This window comes from Formica exsecta, unplaced genomic scaffold (assembly GCF_003651465.1).
Source record: "Formica exsecta isolate Colony F162 unplaced genomic scaffold, ASM365146v1 scaffold211, whole genome shotgun sequence".
Taxonomy (NCBI): domain Eukaryota; kingdom Metazoa; phylum Arthropoda; class Insecta; order Hymenoptera; family Formicidae; genus Formica; species Formica exsecta.
In genome coordinates this window covers 1,057,288-1,079,080 of record NW_021849408.1, presented here as the reverse complement: position 1 = coordinate 1,079,080, position 21,793 = coordinate 1,057,288, and the positions used below count along the sequence as shown (strand labels likewise).

The 21,793-nt window shown below is 35.8% G+C and overlaps 2 protein-coding genes across 2 annotated transcripts in view; one reads left to right on the top strand and one right to left on the bottom strand.

Moving 5' to 3' along the window:
• Positions 1-21,793, bottom strand: part of LOC115235206 (short stature homeobox protein 2-like) — an 82,590-nt gene that overhangs the window by 36,712 nt on the left and 24,085 nt on the right. The window lies entirely within an intron of this gene.
• Positions 1-21,793, top strand: part of LOC115235208 — a 38,515-nt gene that overhangs the window by 3,573 nt on the left and 13,149 nt on the right. The window contains exons 2-10 of the mRNA XM_029806833.1: positions 8,061-8,302; positions 8,510-9,132; positions 9,445-10,208; positions 13,397-13,637; positions 15,660-15,714; positions 16,993-17,274; positions 17,855-18,172; positions 20,356-20,771; positions 21,533-21,745. Coding sequence (XP_029662693.1) covers positions 8,063-8,302; positions 8,510-9,132; positions 9,445-10,208; positions 13,397-13,637; positions 15,660-15,714; positions 16,993-17,274; positions 17,855-18,172; positions 20,356-20,771; positions 21,533-21,745 — 3,152 coding nt within the window. The 5' untranslated portion in view covers positions 8,061-8,062. The remainder of the gene's footprint in view (positions 1-8,060; positions 8,303-8,509; positions 9,133-9,444; positions 10,209-13,396; positions 13,638-15,659; positions 15,715-16,992; positions 17,275-17,854; positions 18,173-20,355; positions 20,772-21,532; positions 21,746-21,793) is intronic.

The following is a 21,793-nucleotide window of genomic DNA, read 5'->3' as shown; positions in this document are numbered from 1 at the left end:
TATATATATGTGTGTGACCTCAGGATAATCAAAAAAATATTTTTTCTTATATACATTCCACTCATTGTTTTGATTTTTCCTAAGAAAAAGTCTAAGACTTGAACAATTAAACAATTCTACAATTTCCCTCAACCAAGCTTATTTTTAATGGAATTTTAAATTGTCACAGAAGAAAAAAATTATATATCTTTGCGAAAAGCCGCAAACAATCGCGAGACATCATTTTTATAGGCAACGCGCGTGGATCAGACTCGGATAATGGAGAAATGCGCGACATGGGAACGTGTGCGGTCATCGGTGGGACAGGTGTGCTCCAAATAACGCGCGGGCCTAGAGTCTGTCTTTTCTTTCCCTCTTTTTCTCTCTCTCTCCTCTATCGTGCACGATATGTTTTCTCTTTAGACGTTCCTTCCTCTTCGTTGCCAAACTCCGTTCCCCTAATCTCTCCCTGTTTCTGACGAGGCGAGTAGTAGCGAGTGAATGCGGCTTTGATTGTCGTCGGTTGGGTTCCCGAAAACCACCCTCCTCCCCACACGGAGCATTTCGAGAAAATGGCGCTAGCAAAAGGTGTACCGGGGGTCAATCCAATATAAATCAGAACTGAGTCTTGAAGCTTAGTCGAGAAGAGAGAAAGAAAGAGAGAGAGAGAGAGAGCGTGTATGTGTTGTGTGTGTGCGTGTGTAGAAAAAGTATGTATGTGAGGAATCAAAATAGGGGTAAACCCCAGAAGAAGGGAGCCGATGAATAGAACATTTTCGGGAACGGCTCAGAATACTCGTGTATATATGTGTATATAAGTATATATATGTACACTCTAGTCCGCGTGTCTGTGATAACGTGGAAAAGAATTAGGTATGAGGGCTTCACCTGCCTTCTTTCTCTTCCCCGCTCTTTTTAGCGGGTCCCGAGAATCTTCTCCGGTAAGAATTTGGAGTTTCTCTTGTGTTCGAAACGGTCGACAGCCGTTATTTTTCTTCCTTTTACGGAGCTGAGTTGCCTTAGGTGCCTTTCGGCGTATTTTCGTTATCAATATTTTGATAAGTCTCACATATAGCCCTTTTTAGAAGTCCTCGTGTTGAAATTTTAAATGTTTAAAAGTGATATATATATCTTAAAACTGCTTTTTGCAGTTTCTTATCACTCTCAATGTTTGATAGTTACAGATATGTTACTTGCAAGTTACTTGTTCAATATTGGAGCAAGTGATAAAGATAAGCATGCATGTATTCATATTCTATAGCATTAAAGACGTGTATCATGGTCTCGCTTCTATAAACGATATAATTCATGCTTTTACGTATTTTTTATCAGTTTTAATATATTTGATGTTCAAAAAATTGGCAATATGTTTCACAGTTAAGTCTTGTCAGATATCGACGCAGATGTTCGTTTATCAATTTTGGCCAAAGTTTAAAAAAATTAAAAAACAAATTCATTTATCAAAGAATATTTTATTCAAAAAATGTTTTTTTTTTTTTAAATTTTCCATTGAATATTCTCTTAAATAATAATTCTCTTTGGCGATTAGGGAATAATGGCGAACGCGAGCAAATTAAATCCAATACTTTCTTTAACGCATTAAATTGTTTCAAAATCTTACTGTAGTTTACAAAGATTATTTTGACAAATGCAAGTTTCACCTTGCAATATTAAGATACATCATGTTGTAGAATTCATTGTGCCACGAGATTATCTCATTGTCAAACGATTTCATCTCGGCGAATTAAATAATAAACAAAGAAAGTATGAAAAATGTCTTTGGTTTTGAAAACATCCCTGAAGTAACTAAATAAATTGACGAAATAGAGATAATATACGCGTTTCCCCCGTCCCCCGTGACATCGAAGTACTTCAAATCTCCGTGTGAGCCGACGGAGACTTTTTGTTCGACGTAAGCAACATTCGGCGCGCGTGTTTGCATATGTAAGGTCGCGCACGATTGTTTGCGCGGTCTTGAAAAGAAATCGGGTACATGGGCTTCTCTCAGCTGTCCTCCCCCTTTTTCGCGAGCTCCCAGGATATTCTGGCTAGAAAGGGAAAGACGGACAGAGAAAAGGACAACTCGGAGTTTTTTTTTGGAGCTCTAACGCGACATCTTACTACATCTCTAATATTACTTAAATTTTATATAATATACGGAATTTTTCATTGGATATTTTTATCGAGAGCCTGATATTGTGAGGAAATCTTCATATCTATGAGAATAAAATAATCAAGCAAGTAATTTGTATGCGCATTGCATAAAAGTTTATACAATATCCTACGATTATTTAAAATTATTCTGATAATTACATGTAATTATATGTATGAGAGACTACGTCAAAGATTAAAGAAAAAGTAAGAGAAAAATGTTCCCCAAAATGCACGTGAGCTACAATATTTTTCTTTTTTAATAAGAAGCAATTAAATATTATATAAACATCCCTTTGCGAATTAATCTTTGCAGAAAACAAACGATTTTTACTTGTACAGATTTTTTAATACAATATTTAATTATAAAAATATTAATTTATTTGAGAATTAAATAAGAAAATATACAATATGACTTTTAAATTTTATTGTTTAGAGAAGATCCTTTTTAGATTAGGCAAAAAATTCGAATATAAAGTGTTAGTAAATTTTTAACACCATGTATGGTGAGGGATACCATAGTTCTTTATATACGTATAAGACACCTTTACAGGGCTTGTTGTAAAAATTTTTTGTATTAAAAAATAAAACAGTAGAAAAATAAAAATGCAACATACGTGTATATAGATAAATATCTCTCTTACAAGTTACCGTTGAAGGATTTTGAAAACATTTGATTGCTTCTCAATAAAATGTTTGAAACCAATTTAATGATAATTGAAAGGCATCAAAAGCATCGCATTTTCCTATGCTTATTGCATTTTCCTGTTTCAAATTTTCCATTGCATCTCAATGAATTATCATTGAAATATCAAGCTTTATGTATGGACACATCTCCTTCAAATAAACGCGGAAGATGAACGTAGCATTTTTATAAATATTACACAAGTTTAATTCTTTTCAATTTTATCGATTATTTAAATCGATCAGCCCCTTTAAAGAATTTATAAGGTGAAAGTCGAGATCGATGCTGAGATCTGTCGACTACTTGTCTCAACTACTAATACATAGAGTCACACATCACCTTGTAAATATCATGTATATGACTCGTACTATTTTTCGAAATATTTCTTGTTTTCCTTGTGTCGCACGTTGAGAGGAGAGGCACATCAAGATCGTTAATGGCATCGTTTTTCTCTCTCTTTCTTTCTCATCTTGGGCCGTGAATAATCCGCATTATGATGGCGGTTTCCGCGCCGCAGTCACCATTAGTCTCGTGCGGTCCCGACAACAAGTGATTATTAACGCCAGGAAGGAGAAAGGATCGAAAACGTTCCGCGCTTGTTCTTTCGCATCTGATCTTTATCCATTTGGGACTGATGGCGATATATTGTGCGTCTCCATTATATGTGCTCATTCTAACGATTACATCTATAGAAGAAATTTTTTAGAGAAAAAATATAATTTGCCCGACTATATTAGATTTCTAGCATAAAATATTTCAAATTCTAAATTAACATTTTATTGAAGTCTATTTTAATTAATAAAGTAATAAATAATATTTTGTTATTCATTATAATAAAAGTTGATACAATAATAAGGAAAGATTATTGAATAAGTTGAAACAAAAAAAGAGATTATTAAATAAATTTAAATTTAATTCTAAAGATATATCAGACATGCAATTAAATTTTATGCAACATATTTCAAGCTCTACATAACAGACGGAGAATTTGCAAATGAGTTTTCTTGAAGGCTAGAAAAGACCCGCTTAGAAAAACATAAGCAAGATCCACCCCTTGATCAATCTCGTTTACTTCTTTGAATCGCAACTCTCCTTCTTTCTTATTAAAAACAGTTTTTATAGTATATATTATATGGACGAGAGGGTTCTTGTCGACTATATGCTTGCAAGCATGTCAAGGTTTCAACCGTCATTCCGTTTTGTTCATTTTCCGTAGCATACAGGAACGAGGTCGATCCTGCCTTGCGTCTTGCGGGAATAGAAGCGGGGAAAGGGACTCACGGGACGGGTATAAGGGGCCCCGATGTTGTTATTCCGGGCTGTTCGTTGTAGGGACAATTCTTGCATTCGCAACGCGACCTCAAACGACGTAATCCACCTCGTGCGAACACCTTATAGGCCATAAAAGAGTTGTATACGGGGAATCGAAATGCTGCGGCATAATTCAGCAGCACCGCGATGCTTTGTGCACTTGTTTCTATTACTCGACATTGAGATTTATTTATTTATTCCGATCGGTAAAAGATGAAACAGAGATATCCCTGAAGAAATTTCGAATAGATTTTTAATAATAAAAATATTGAGACACATTAATAATTTTTGATTTTGTAAACCATCCCTTAAAAATTATTTTGTTTATATTTGAAAAAATATCTTTTCTTCTACTTATTTGTGTTGACTATTTATAAACAAACAAAGAGATATTATAAGTAATCAAAAGTTTTTAAACGGCGTAAATTTTCGAAGCTACTCTGTTGCACCTTGCACTTGTCTATTTTTCATTACCCATGCGAAAATACAAAAGTTACTACTTTTGTATTTCGCCGTTTCACAGCGGCGGTTTATTCGCGAGGCAGATCAGATTAGAACGATAATATTCACAGGTGAACCATACAATAATCTCCCCTTTTATATTTATATCGTATATGGAGGAGACTCTTAAGATTTACTGTACACTCGTAATTACGGCGACGGACCCCTGGGCCCCGTTTAATAAAGAGCGCCACGGGTATTCTGACTGAACCTATCGTGGTCGCGACGTGGATCTCAAAGGGAAAGATTTTGTATTCGAATGCAGGTGGCGTGTTTAATCGAATTAATAGATCCCTATCTGCTGTGATTATTCTTCGAGGAGTGGCTTATCGCGATGACGGAACCATAATTTGATTGCAAAGATATATAGCTTCATAATATTAGTACCGTCGTTTTTTTAATATCTTTCGAAAATTTAATTTTTAATTATATAATATAATTTAAAATATTTCCTTTTTAAAACATAAGCTTTTATATTTTGGAAAAATTTGAATTTATACGGAATGTTTCAGAAAAAATTACATATATCAATAAATAAACAAAATTTTTATAAAAAATTTATATAAAATATAATTTTTCTTATACTCTTAACCATAGTTATTTATAATGTTAAACTCAAAAGAAGTATCGTTTCCAACGAAAAGATATTTTCGTGAAAATAATAATTGTTACAGTCTTTTCTTAGTCGAGTCTGTAATTCACAATATCACCATCTTTCGTATCCCTTTCGTAAAATGTAAAAACATATACATGAAACCTTCCATTCAAACGTATGAACAGTAGAATGTTAGGTATATAATTTAGTGTGTATTATAATGTTGCACTATATAGTTGCAAACCGGAAACACAGAGGGAAACAATGTTTTATCGCAGGTGCAGTCTGGTTGTCGTACCCTGCTTATTGCAAATGACGAACTAGTGTCTAATTATGCAGACAAATGCCTTTCATCGCCGCTACTTGTACTTATGCATTTGAGAAAGATTCGTCGTGACGAACATTCCAAAGGTTTTAAGTATCCCGCATATCATTTCGTCTAACACGATTCATTACTTACGAACGTTGAGGGAAATCACATGTTGCTTAAAACATCCGGGAGTTCATTGAGGAAACGACTTTGTAATGACTGTTATAATTATTTTTTTGCTTCTAAAAAAAAAATCAGAATTTTTATAATTAAAATTTTTGATTTATGAAAGAGAGAGATCTTTAATTTCGCATTAAAATTTAAAAATATATTTACTTTTTTGATAGATGAATTTTATAAATATAATGCATAGACGCGTAATGTGTGTGTGTGTGCGTGCGTGCATAGAATTAATTGCCAAATTTCAAATCGGCATTTTATATTCCCGTATTTTTCTGTATGAAAGGCAATAATACCGTGCACTTTATAAAGTTCAAGAGTTTCTCCTGACGAAGTACGTTGAGAAAGAGTATCCTCCGCATAGACGTCAGATATTCATCGTTTTTATTACTTATCGACATCGGGTTTCACCTAGCGCTGGGTCGAGAGATACCAGATGGGACCCACTGCGCGTTCCATCACCATATGGGCAGGTGCCCAGACCGTTTTACGAGCGCGTAGGCCGGTGGTAGTGGTAGTGGTGATAGTAATGGTAGTCTGTCGCGACAGCATACGCAAACGCGCGCGCGCGCGCGAAAGAGTGCAGGGCACGAGACCATGCGCAGCATGGCAACAGCCTGTATGTAAATGAATGCATTTTTATACCTAGCTAGTACAATGCGTCGCACCCCCCCTCGGCGAACCGTTAAAAGTGAAAACCTGCTGCTGCTGGTGCTCCTGCCATCGTTTTTATCCGGTGCTGCCGGGGACGCAATTTTGCCTGCACGACTTTTCAGGGGGATTTCCTTCAAGGTCAAGATCGAAATCAGGATCTTTCGAATGCATATATAGCATATCCTTTCGTGTGCTCTTAATTTTTAATGTGAAGATCCTGTCTAAAATCTAATCTTGAAAACTGAAGGCAAAATGATAGATAAGCGAAAAGAGATGGGGGCACTTTAATTTTGTTAGTATTAGTTACCGATAATTTATTCTAAATTAATAAAAAATTTTAAAATTGGAGATGATAAATTAAAAAAAAGGATTTCTTGTTAGTATAAAATATGCTTAGAATTGAACAGAGATTAAGTTTTCGTTATTATTTCTTATCTGTAAAGCAAAATTCACAATAAAGTTCCTTTTTGAAACGGATTAGTTAACATATGAAAATTTGAATATATTTATAAAATCGACTTCAAACTGAGTTCGAAATCTCAATGCTCACGAAAATATTGACTATCATCGATATGGCGCAGACAAGTTGGGTGAATATCGTGCTCAAAAGAAAGACCTCGACTCAATTCGGCAACCATGGTAGACTTTCGTTCATGCGATCTAATCGAGTCAGCGATTTCGCGAGTCACAGCGGCTGCATGCGCAGCAGCAACAACCGCGGAACCGAAACGAAACAACAATTCGGTTCGTTCGCTCGACCATGTCCTCTTTTTTCTCACCCCTTGCGCTCGCTCGAATCTTATCGTTCACGAAAATTACGCTGCGAAAAATAAAAGAGGAAGAGGCATCCGCGTTGGTTTTAAGGGCCGTTTAAAGGATCGTTAAGCACGCCTAGACAAGTGCTAATTCGTGAAACCGTCTCTCAGGTGTATAGCGGCTTTCACCTGTTTCGCTATTTCCCGTATGTCGCGACAGGTGCACCTCTCTATCTTTTTCTCTTTCTCTTTTCCCTTCTCCTTTACTCGATTTCGTCGCGAGGTTTCCTGTCGTTTCGTGTATCGTATCGTGTACATCATTCCCTACATAATTACGCGCAAGCGATCATGTCGTCTTTGACCGGAAGACGATAGGCGGACATGACAAGATGTCGACCTTATCAAGACTTGTCAGCGAGACCCAACGACTTTCCCATTCATGCATTCTATGTGCTGTACGCGTGCGTCGTAGATTAATGACAGTCGGTGCGGCTCCCGCACTTCCTCCGTACGAAGAAAATATCTGGATTGAACTCTTGAGACTCTTTAATGAAATGTTATAATAGACTGGAGAAAGCGCTAAAGTAAAAATAATCGCTTCGCGGTTTTATGGTTTCCGGAGAAGTTAACAACTAGAAAAGTGAAAATATGGGAATTCACGCTTAAAACAGGTGGCTAGGATAATTAATTACATTTGACGGTGTGAAAATTGTACAGATGAAACATTTTTTTCAAGAAATTTGAAGAAATTCAACAAATTTAAAATTATATCCGTGTAATTTTGTAAAATAAGATCTGAATAACAATCATTATGTTATATTGAAGAATTTTTACGAAAATTTATAACAAAATTTAGCGAGGGTTGTAGCGCAACAAATAGTTGAATAATTTTCGAATAATTTAAAAAATTTTTATTTTCTCTGTTGGCTTGGTACCTAGAAATGCTGAAGTGGACGGTCTCGAGATCGTTGTCGACAACCAGTTCGACGCCTCACGGTCCGCCCACCTTGAACAAGGCACCCCGTCGGCCCTTTCGAGATTTGTCCAACACACCGCCAACCTCCGCTAGTTGCCGAACCAGGCAAGTATCTACTCAGAATGTGTCGAACACGACCAGGACGACGCCGGCTCGACGCAGAAGATGCAGAAGTCACGGAACCGACTTGAGGACATATTTTCAGGTAACAGCAAGTTCAAATTCTTTTCTCTTATAACACAATGTATTAAATCATTAAATACTAATATAATTTTTTAAAAAGAGTGCGATAGTTTTGTCACACTTTAATATTTTGAGGATTATAAAATATAAATTCTTATGGTCCCTCTCACGCATTAAAAGCGTCGATTTTTTTTTTATCAAGAAACGTATTACACGATGTATTTTGTAGGCGTCGAAGCCGCATTTGAGATCGAGTAAACGTCAATCCGTGTCGCAGGGAGCGGAGAATTCAGCGACGTCCGAAAGCTTTTATCAAAGCACGCCGAGAGTGGACACAGATATCGGACCGCTCACGTATTTTCCACCCGGTAGCAAGTGTTCCACCGCGCTTACTCTACCGACGGACCCCACGCTCTTCATGAACAGTCGCGCCAAAAACTTCCAGAGTGACAGCGAGCTGCCGCAGAACGTCGTCAACGAGGCGCGAGCGAATCTGCAGTCGCACGTCTCCGATTTTTTTCAGCAGATCTCGATGGCCACCAGCCCCGAGGACGTAATGGAGACGGATTCGATGCCCCTGGGGACGAAAACCAAGATTTATTCTCAGAACGGTGAGCAAAAGACGCGATCGGTGAAAACACCGTATCTGCCGAAACTAGCGAAGATTACGAAGATACATGCGCGATGTCGGACGCCCTATCACACGAAACTCGCTCAGGCAATCAGTCCCTTCAAGCTGAAAGCGAGTCAAGGACAAACGCCGCTTGTCGGCAAGTTGTCGAGTCTCACCATAGATCAAGACTTGCCGAAGTACGAGAACATGGATAACACCGTGACGGAGGTGCTTCACAGGTGAGCACGATGATAATTAAAGAGATGATAAAATAATGATAATGTAATTAAGAATTGATAATAACTAATGAAAAACGAGCAAAATGTGATTTTTGTTAATTAACACTCCTATTTTTTCTAACTAATTAAATAAAGATATGTTAATTTTGTATGAGAGGAAGCGAGGAGCAATGTTATACGTTTAAGAAACTGTAATATGTATATATATTTGCGAAAGAAAAACACGCAGACATTTCAAAAATTCATTTGTATTAATAAAATTATGTAACGAAATCTTTCCGAATTAAAGACCATGTATAATTACGTGTGCAGAGAACAGGAGATCAATTTTGGAAGCAAAACCGTGGCGGAGATTCTTCTAGGCAACGCCGAGGAAAGGAGCAAAATCCTGGAAGCGGGCGACAAGCAATCCGATTCAAATATGATGGATCACATATACGAGACTATCCCGGAACAGGACGAAGTGGCGGAGGAAGAATCACTGGCGCGCAACGACAGTTCCATATCGTCAGTCAGTCAACTCCTGGAGGATCCATCGCCGGTGTCCTGGGCTTTCGCGTCGCCGTTGAACGATCTCGGTGAATTCACGCTGAAGAGACAACGCGGCATTCGGCGAAAACGTCCGCGAAAGGACGGCGACAAGGCGGTGGACGGTAAACGGGTCAAGAGAATGTACAGTCCTTCGGTAAACGAGGATCAGAATACGCTGATCGAGGCAATTAATCCGAATGTGAAGAAACTCGTGTTAGAGACGGATCTGGATTCGACATTGAACGAGAAGCATCTACCAGTCACGAAGGCGTTCTTCTGCGATGCTAAGGATCGTAAGGAGGAGGACGTTAACAAGAAAGCCGATTTCTGGGATCTCGACAGTCCCAAATCGTCCATGATGGACGATCTGCACAGCACGAAATCGTTCGCCACTTCTGTATCTACAACACAGGAAGTTCCCTTGATCGCCACTGTCAGAAGATGCTTAAAGTTTAGTCCCGAGAGCGAACCGTCGACGAGATTTAACTCTTGCGGCTCGATCGAAATCGAGTGCTCCCTTGTGGCGGAGCACATACACGTTCGAGGTAAGTTTATGCGTTTGATATAAATTTATATGTTTGATATAAATAATTATGTGCTATAATACAAAACTGAAGATGTCTCGAGCAGAGTGTAAAATATGCATTAAGCTTTCGAGGGAAGAAAATAAAATTTATATAAAGAATACTGCTTCTTGAAAAATATATCCTAAATTTATCTATAAATATATTGATCGTAAAAATTAAATGTTGATTAATATTAAATAAATATAGATATTTAATATTAATTAAGCTAATATTAAATACCTTTAATAAACAATAAATGTAAAAAATAGAACTAATAATTTCGAGCAATGCTTGTCTGAAGGCGAATAAAAATTAGTAGACGCTGGATAAAAAAATAATCCTCCATATGAAAAATTATGTGTCTTTTTAATAAAAAATTTTGGTTTTAAAAGAGAGGGAAAGATATTAATATTAAAGATTATTATATATCTTTCTCGAGAAATAACATTTCAACTCAATTATTATCAATATTATTATACACTTTCATTATAAGTGAAAAATACTTTAATAATTGACATTAATGTATTAATTTTAATCGGTCGTTTTTCGTATTAATATTACGTGTAATTAAAAAAAAATATTTTTTAATTAAATTTTTAATATTCTTAATTATTTTTCACACAAAGTGAAATATAATATTAATATTGATTTTGATTACTCTAATCTAATTAATATTTTGCACGCACACATTTTTTAAGAAAGAAACATTCATTATTTTCTACTTTCTGTGGGTAACTCGCCATCCCTCGTACATTCCTGAAATCTCGCGGCCACGAGACATGCGCTAGTTGCGTGTCGTGAGAGGGGGTGTTTCGAGGGGGTGCTCGGCATCATTGTGCCAGTAACCCACAGATCCTCCCGGCGGCTCGATTCCGGTTAGTAAGCTCACCGACATTGATCATTGTTGCATTATCCTTACGTAAACAGTCGCGTGATTCTTGACGACATCCTGCCGACTCGTTCTTCTCGTATTTAACGCACGATACGCCGCATCCGGTCGACGCGCCATTCTCACGATCGTTCCGCGGAATCGTCAATCGAGGTCCTCGCGGAAACCAGTTTCCGTGGCATCACATTTCCCTATGCTTTCTCGTCATCCGAAAATCCCCGAAATTCCATTCTCGTGTACGAGGATAGCGAGTCGGTGAGTCGGGGTTGAACTTGAACGCGGCGTCGATCTGGAAACGCATTTCTTGTGCTAGTTACACTGCGCTACTTATTGTTAGTGTGTAAACATTTCCTTTCTACGGATGTATCTACTACACCGACTATGACTTATTTTCAGCACAGGAAATATAATTATTTTCGACAAATGGGGATTTTTCGAATTCATCCTACTCATCAAGACGTTTAAGATTATTTAAAATGTGAAACCCCACGGTGTGTGTAATATCGTAATTGCCGGAAAGTGGATCGCGCGATACGAGCCAGTGGCGAATGCCGCATCGGTCAGACGTCCTCGGGCGCAAGTAGTGCGTTCCGCGGTACAGTCAGCCGAAAGAGCGAGCGCGAAGCGTCGATTCTCCGGGATTTCTCTTGCCTTCACAGTGCCGTCGCATAGTGACAAGTTTACCCCAATGTAAAGAGACGAGAATATTCCATCCGATTGTGTACGAATATTTTGCATACTGTTTCGTTTCTAGATTGCAAATTAATCTAATGTTCGGACATAACAATGTTTTAGAAAAGTGTATGCGTATTTAAATAGAACAATTTTAAATATTTTAAATAAGAATATTAAATTATATGTTCTACACAATGAAATTAAAACATGTCTTAAAATAATAGATAGATAGAAGTTAAAGTTTAATAGATAAAAATTATTTTTTTTATTCTGTTTGTGTGTGCGTGCGCTAAAAAAAACTAACATAAAAGAAGACAAATTTTAGAACTTAAAATTGTCTTTCTAGACTTCTCGTATAAATATAAAAATGTAGATCACATGTAGCACACACATTAAAAATTTTTATAGTCTTTTAAAGAACTCGAAACTGTGACAAAATTAAACATCTACTGTGTTTATATTTAAGTATACAAGTGGATGAAATATTTTTATTCTACATTGATCTTTATTTAAAAATATATAAATAATGCAAGAATATCTAAATTCTGTTATTATGAGATCCGTTGTATGTGTGTGTTTATGTTCTCTTAAATTGAGCAAATCATGCATTGCGAAGATTATTTCTTTCGTTAATAGTTTTTAAATACATTAAATACATTTAAGAACAACAATGATATAAATGCTGCAAATAACTGTGAAGCAACATAGTCATAATTAAAATGGTTATACATGTAAAATAATAGTAGCAAGATTTACGAAGATAAAAAAATTTATAACACACACACACACAAAATAACTCCATGTGGACTTTATCGCTGCATATGTTTAGATTATTACACACACTAATCTTCATATATTTTCTTACTATTTTTCCTTATTTAGAAAGAAAGCATAGCTTTAGTTGTTTTCACGTAGCTATAGAAAACTTGGCTTTGTTATGTCATAATGATTTAAGACCTTGATGTCGACGGTAAAAATGTCAATCAAAGTTAAGAAAGTTTGATTGCTTTCGATATTCCTACTTCGTTTCATCTTTTAGCTTTATATTATGCCCTCGTCTTTACAGTTTCGCTTTACAGTCGATAAAACCTCGATAGGTAGACGGAGTGCGAAAGTGATGTGAAAATGTAATAGGGCAAAGGTCGTAATATCCCGCTGATCGTTTCATCACATTATTGGACAATCCCTCCTCTCCTACCGTAAGACATAAATCTAAGGAACCTCAAAGGTTGCCAAAACCGGTACAATTGTAGAATCTCCACTCCTTCACCATTTCACCTTTCGTTAGTTATTAAAAAAGACCCAAACTATTATATGTTTTATTATATTCACGATTTAATTAGTTTTATTATTGCATTTATTATATATTTTACAATCTGTATGGATAAGTTATTTTGAAGAGAACGTTATTCCAAAATTCTTATTTTTCGCTTTATTATAATCTGTAATCATTATCATCCCATTTTTTTTCCTGTATCACTAAGCTATACATAAAGAAACATAACGCAAAGAGAAAAGCCAAATTTTTCAATATTTTTGAAATACAATTTAGACGCTATAAATAAAATATTTTATATTTTTAAATTTTGTGATTTTTTTTCAGTGGTAAGGTGCAAGGATCTGAGGCGGGCATATGAGGGGCCGGTGCACGCGTATGTCAAGGCAAGTTTGAAGAATACGAGCGGTGAAGGGGTCGTCAAGAGGACCGCAGTTCATCGTGCCACGCCGAATCCGGTATTTCGCGAGACTCTGATACTACCCTGTCCGGCGTACAACAGTCACTGCACCGGTCACAGGCCCACGTCCCTGGACATCGCCGTCTGGCACCGGGACCGTCGTGCAAGGTGAGCATGCTCCGCGAAGACGAGAAAGACAGAAAGAGAAAGAGAGTTAGAGATACACGATACTGACGCAGATCAAGTTTGTAAATCTGACGAGACCGTCGGGAATGCGATAAAGTTTCCAATGAATCTGACGTCTACAAATTTATTTATTAATATCGGCGTGCCTCGAATTTTTATTACGTAAAGTTTAATTGTGATTTGTATAATCGAGAGAAATTCCGTAAATAAGGAAGAAATTTATGACAGGGTAATTAAAAAGCTATGAAACGAATTAAAGATTCTAATTAGAATGATAATGATCTAATCCTCTTTGCGAAAAAGATTTTTCAAAGATGAACTTTAGATTCCTTCTAGAGTAGTGGATTAAACTGCTGCAGAGATCACTAATCCTTCAGTTACTTTTTCTATAAGAAATATTTCCAGTTTCATAAGATTCTACGTATCAATCTTTTTAACTGTATAATTAAATAATTATAATATTTACTAACTAAATAATCTTAATTTACTTACTTTAAACATTGTGATATTTTTACAATATGATTTTTTTTTAAAGAGAATGAAAATATTTAGAACAATGAAATAAATTCAACATAAATTCTAGAATAAATTTGCGGTTGGAGAATAGGTTGTCGCGATAAGGCTTTGACTATAATTAGTCTCGCTTGTTCGGCTAATCATAATAATCAGGCCGTGATAGGGATGTGGGAATTAACCTCGGCTGTGGCGACTCAACCGTGTTTAATTTGTTCCGATAAAAGCTCGTAAATGATATGACGTTAACTCGCGAGACTTAACAAGCACGTGATGTCTCGAACCGTGCGCGAGATAGCTATCTCTCGAAGTAAAAACCGAGACGACGCGGCGTGGGAAAGCCTTGTAAAATTTATAAAGCGAATCGCACGAGAATCAAATTCCACGCAATTGGTGTCAGTACATTGGCGAATTTATCTGCGTGTCATGAATTTCTTTTTTTAGTTTTCCCGTATACCGATTACAATGCGTATCTATCTGAATCTACGTTTACTTTTATCCACCGAGCCACGACTGTTAAATTTATTTTTACGCATGCACGTCGATACGTTACGCTTCACGATTCGCCTCGTTCGATATTCGATCGACGATCGATTCCCTTCGCCTCCACCGCAGCCTTGGCTTGTTTATTCTTTGAATTCGTCCAATCGAAGTAGTCAACCTAATTTTAAGCTGTTCTGAGGAGTTCTCGTACCGGAAAACCGTCATCTTGAAGAAACTTCGTTTTCGCGAAGACAAGTATTCTCCGAATACAGAGTTATGCTATTTGAATTATATAATTAAGTATATATATTTATTTAATAACAATCGTTTTATAATCGCATTTTTTGTGATTGGAATATTTTCTCATAAATATGGAGACTTTCTCGCCAAGAAAATGTTATGTAAATTATGAATTTTTATTTCAATGATTTCGCATTTTATTAAAAGTTGATTTATATATATAATATCAAATATCGAACACACACGAAATTTAATATTTATTTGAATATATTGCATGAGATATAAATTAATGTTATCACAAGATTTCATGATCAGTTCTTGATTTTTTGTATTTTTAAGAACGCTCGATTTAAAAGAGAGAGGAAGTCTGACAATAAATAAAAATTGACAATACAGAAATGTACGCAATTCTAAGTCGCGTGCTTTCTCGGTCAATGCGGTCCATCCGAATATTTAAACTAAATTCTGGGCATTCGAGTTCTCCTTTGGCGGTAGGAGGGGTATCGATTCCCCCAGATCATGCGCACCACGTATACCACGTGCATCTCTCTAACACCTCTCTTCCCCTCTGCCTATTCACGTACGATGTGCGCGAGACAACATTACGGTCACGCTGTATATACATATATTACGTTATCTCGTGCGAATAAGACATTACTCGTATACATATATAATACATCTACGAGCCTCTACATGTACGTATCTGCACGTTTCGCAGCTCCGACAAGCAGAAATTTATATGTGTCTCTCATTTTACGGTTGTTTCAGACGTAGCGAACTGCTGGGCTGCATGACTCTTCCTCTGCCGCTGTCCCAGGATAAGGTAAATATCACTTTCGGATATTTATTCGAGACATTTGATCGAGAAACGTTCGCCCTCGATTCGCTTAGAAAGTATATCGTGCTACGGAATGTATCTAGATATATCTTTACTAAAGTTCGCTGCTATATCAGCGAACTCCTATATTGAGTCTCTCGAAAGTTTTTTTTGCTATAAATTATTGAAAAGTTTATTTTTTCCCTCGAGGGCAATAAATATCGAAAAATAAAACATTAAGTATTTACTCGAAAGAGTCGATAAAGATGGTTTGTTTTGCGCGATTTATTTCAAATATATCTTGCGTTATATATTGGACGTGTCTAGACTTTCTGTATATAATGCAAGCTATACCTAATACATGTACTAAAGTTTGCTGCTATATTAGTCTTTAAATATTGAGGCGGTGTCTACAAAGTTTTTTCTTGCGACAAATCATTAAAGAGCTCCTTTTATCTCGATTTGAAACTTCGAATGCTTTATTCGAGATACTCGATCAAAATATTTTCAAACGTTAATTGCTATATTAGATCTCGAGTAGATATTATAAAATACGCGCTTTTGTGCGCATTATATTATATTCTCTGCATTATAATATATTAATATATTTTGTAATATGTATTAAATATAGGCTAATAAAAAAATAGTAGATAATTTGTGGTAATCAAATATATTAAGAAAAAATAATACTTTCATCGCAAAGTAATCTTTGTAATGTAGTTTAGGCATTAAAAAATAATGGCTGCTACATAATATCGATGATTAGGAGCTTTCTCTTAAGTTACAGTTAAGTGGATTTTCTATCTCAAGCCCGAGCATTATCCGATTACTTGACTTTCGATCCGAGTGACACCCTAAATAATGTTCGCTAAAGTAGACAATCTCAATCATGTAACATATTGTATAATAAACGTAGATTTTTATATCTTGACATGATAATGACAATCATTACTAAACTGATATATATTTCTGCTATTTTGTAATTATATTTTAAAAAGCACCCATCTCAATAATTTTAAATAAAATTTTCGCGGTGTCTCAAAATTATATAATTTGTCAATTTTAAATTTATAATGAATCTGGTCAATTAATTTTTTTTTAAACCAAAATTTAACGAAACCGCCCTTTTCGCCCGTTTTCATAACAACTTTTTTACTTTTTCACGTCAAATATTCTAATAATCAATTTCTTTTTATTTGATTGAATAAGATTATTAAATTTATTTTTCAAACGATATATATTTTTCGATCGTGGGAGGACTAAAAGAGCGGGAATGACTTGCAGGAAGCAACATGGCACCCTCTAGAATCCGGATCCGTCCGAAACACGAGCACCCCTTTTGCGGGTGTACCTCAGGACTGCGTCGTGTCGCCGCCATTGTCCAAGGATGGCGAGCTAGATAATAACAACTCAGGGACGGATGATTTGATGTATCTGAGGCACCTGGAGTTGGAACCGGTCGATCCACTGACAGGCTTACCTCTGCACCCGGGTTTCACCGCGAAAGGCGGCAGAACACCTTGTACTATTACCAGAAGCTTGATAAGACAAACTTCAGTCAATCAGGTGCGTTTAATGGTTTTAAATAGAAGTATAAATAGGAAGAACACTTTGTACTATTACCAGAAGCTTGATAAGGTAAATTTCAGTCAATCAGGTGCGTTTAATGGCTTTAAATAGGAAAAACTATCAAACTTTACTTTCGATTTTCGTGTACATTATACTACATCATAAAGTGATGTGTATATGTGTAATTAACTGTAATAGAATAATTTATAACTTGTCGTAGTGAGTTATGTATGAGTGCTATAAAATAGCTCAAATAAAAAAGAAGAAAAAGAGTAATTCTTAATAAAAAAAGTAAGTCAAAAACATAGAATAAAACTTTTTCATATGAATTTTTTCGTTCTCAAGAAAAATAACTTCAAAAATTAAAAAATTAATATATATAAAAGGTAAATATATTATTACTTTTTCAATTCCTAAAATTAATTTTTTCAGAAACAAAGCCTCGTATAAAAAAATAAAATCTTATTTTACATTCTTTATTTATTTTTGCATGATAACTCCTTGTCGATTCTACCTTGTCGATTACTCGTTAATTAACTTTGCTAACTAAATATTTCATCATACATCTATCTGACAGATCCCATGGGGTTTTTCGTTATCGTGGGGCAGGCCACCTCGGGTGGAGCGCGTGGATCCGGGAAGTCCGGCGGAACGTGCCGGCTTACGACCGGGCGATCATGTGGTCTTTGTAGAAACGACGAACGTCGTGACGAGACCGCGGGACGAGATCTTGGGTCTTATCCAGGCCGCCACGAATCAACTGGTGCTGGAGGTGCATCGCAAAGGGGGCGCCCAATCGTCTGCCATCCACAGACCCAGCTCGGTCAACACCACCCTTCAAAACCCTTCTGTTACCGGTCCCACCAGCCAACACACGGTCACATTCAATGCCGAGGTCGGTACCGGCGTCCTCGTGTGAACGTAACGATACTCTATTAACGGTATATTCGTCGGTATTTTAATTATAAATGAATGAAAAACGTATGGAATAACAATGGTGACAAATTGACATGATGTTATATCTTTCATTTATTTATTAAAAATTAGATGTAAAATAATTCTCTCTTTTGTATCTTGATATTTTAATATCTTAAATATTTTTTATATATTTATATTTTTATTTATTTGTTTGGAAAATTATTTTACTCTGGATGTATAGAAAATGATGGAGAACACAAAGTAACGATTTGTTCTCAATAAAGTATACGAATGTTTAGTTCCAAAGTTCTAGTTCTTAAAATAATCTTTAATTTTAATCGCGTGTAACTTAAATGTTTCTCTTGATATCTCCGAATTGGTTAAAATATCTATATAAGCAAAAGAAACATTCGTCCAAGATTACGTCATCTTACTACCTATCATAAGCGATATTTTCTAACGATTTAAGATACCGACAATATAGTTAATATAGTAAAGAGTACCGCTATCATTGTCGTTTAAACTTATTCATTGATATATAATTGTGCCGACCGTAAATTAATCGAAGATTAAAAGTATATTAAGGAAATTTCCATTTTATCGGAATAATCGATCGAGTCATGAAATGTGTCGAACGTTTAATTACAATATGAAAAGACAACATATTGTAAAAGGGATATGTATAATTTCCTCTTGATTATTTTCAACATCGTAGATAGAAAAAAAATATGTATTTTTTTTAATCATTATTAATATGCTGAATTGTGCATCGTTTATAAGTGTTAATGTTGCTTTACGAAGTTATAAAACTATAAATCTCGCACGTTAATTGGCGCAAACGTGTCTGATAATACATATTCTATCAGATGAAAATATCGTCCCAGTTTCTCATAAATCTTATTTCAAACAATCAGGGAGATGTGTGATAATAAACACAGCTTGCTACAGCTGATATAACACAGTAAAGTTTAATTGCGCAAACTTGCGCGAAAAATGCTTTTATGATTGCTATTTAATATTCTGGAGATCGCGGTATCTAACAAATGTATAGTCAATCGCTTTGTAAAATTTATAAAATCTTTTTACTAATTATCTTTTTATTTAATATTTGTAAATTGTAAAAATTGCAAATACTAAATTAGAACCACATAAATATTTTCGCATACATTTAGGATTTTATATATCGAGAAATTTTATATTTTTATATATATATATATATTATAGCGGGAACATGCGAATTTTTTTTGTTAAGCGCGTTATATATCAGCGTGCGTTATTCAGAGCTTATTTTCGCTTTGTACAAGGAGCGTCACACATCTGTGCATGTGTGTACATTGTTTTCTTTTTTTCTCCTCTTCATTTTCTTTGTATCTTACTTTTAGCGAGCGTGTAATGTATAGCGCGCGCATTCCTCGCGTGGAGGATGCCGTTTAAGTTATAATGCGGTTATGTTTTGTACCTCGACCAAGTTGCTCTTTTTTGTTGTCAACAAGTTTTGTTTCCAACCTCATGCGTTTTGTTTATTCATTATACCCTTTCCACCCTCATCCCGCGATTTTCAATTATCACACGTTTTTATAAGTTTGTTCATTGGCGCTTTGATTTATATCACACGTTGTTAAATATTATAAAAGTTAATTTTTTATTAATTTTAGAAATTGCAAAGTATTTCTTATCTCGTTATTACAACAGAAAAAAGATCTTAAAGCTTGCTAATAATATTATTCTATCTCCATATTAAATTACAGGCAAAATTTAAAAAATCAGGTTACTTAAAATTATTTTCATTTTTAAGTATTTCGATTTTCAATTAAAAGCCGTTCTATTACCACTCATCCTATATAACGCAAACTATCGATTGAAGAATTCAACAGTGCTTTACATTATTACACAACCACGCTATAAGCTGCACATTATATTCAATAGTTTCAAAAAAATCGGAGGGTTCACCTATTCGGAACTCCACCCCAATTATCTTATACACAAACATAAATTACGTTCTTTATGTGTTAAAAACGACGATACTTTTGAAGCGCAACGATTCTCAAAACATTTTCTACTTAAATAATATATATAGGCATTTATCTATTTTCCACGCGATTCTCTATAAAAATATCTCCCGCCCAAAATTCTTTCGTCGCAAATTCTTTCATGTAGCAGGTCTTCCCGACTCTGGCACCTGACGCGCCACCCGAAGAGGAATTAACTGTACGCGAGACCAGGTACTGGAGCATCCTGAAGAACGGCCACGCGCGCTTCATGGCCCCGCTGTGCGAGCAACGCGACGTTCTATCGGCGATGGACTACCTGATTCTATTCCAGAACCTGGACGAGCTGCTCAAGCTATCCGAGGAGATCAGGGACGAGGGGGGCGGTGTCGACAGCTATCTCTGTAGAGTTCCTAAAATCACAGCTGCCTACCGAAGATACCTCAGTGGCCTACAACGTGCCTGCTGCCTCCTGGTCGCTCTCAGACGGAACACGGCCTTCGCCAAGCTTGTCTGCGAGCCTGCCGTGCCGCACAAACGCCGCCCCGACCTTACTGGGGTATTACTCCTACCCTTAGAGCATTATAGGTTGGTACGATTATGCTAATTGCTTGTGTTTCTTTCAGAAAGATACCCAAGTTACTTTTCGATCAATCTGTTTCAATAAAATTCGTGTTTCAATGTGAAATAAAACCTGATTAAATTAGCTTTGATTGTGTAATTAGCTATAAAATTTTTGGGAAAATAATTATCAGTGTATTCAAAAATAGTAAGATATCAAGAGAATTATAATTTATTAAATTGCAATGCTTTTTTTCATCTTATTCTATTTAAAGCTACATCACACATTTCTTGTTATTAAAATTATTTTTTTCTTATTGCCAAAATTATAAAGATGTTTCAATTAAAGGTTAATCAAATATAGGTTTGTTAATATATCACCTTTTCGTATCTTTGTTAATCTTTAATTTTTAAACAGACTCTCGTAAAATAAATATGTACTTTGATTTATAAAAATAAACATATAAAGATTATACATATTATATGTATTATATATCAATTTATAAAAAATTATTTTCGTGCTATTGTGTGTAAAAATTGTTTTCTTATAAAAATCCTATGATATCACTTACAAAATTATTAATTAAATCTTACATTAAAGCTTGAATTAAGATTATGAGAATTGAACAACGAGAAGTTTTTAAAAGACTTTTTAATATAAAAGAAGTCTCTTTGGCGTTTGTAGCATCGGAATCTCTTTGGCACTTGTAGCATCGGAATCTCTTTGACGCTTGTAGCATCGGAAAAGCAAAAACCGTACCGTTTTCGTAGTAAATTCGTGCTTGCAGAGAAATGACGAGATTGTTGGGTCAGGCGTCTCCGCGAAATTGCCAACAAGCGAGAGATTTGGCCCACGGCTATAGAGAAGCTACAGCTAATGCTGGTGTTATGGAGCCGCCGCGAGACACCGGAAGACCTCTGCTGAGTTTGCAAGAGGTGGAATCTCGGCTAGTATTCGCGAGATGCAAACCGTTTACCTTAGTGATGCCGGGAAGACAATGGTGAGCGCGTTTTTTATTCTCTTTTTACACTCTTTTTAAGAATTATAT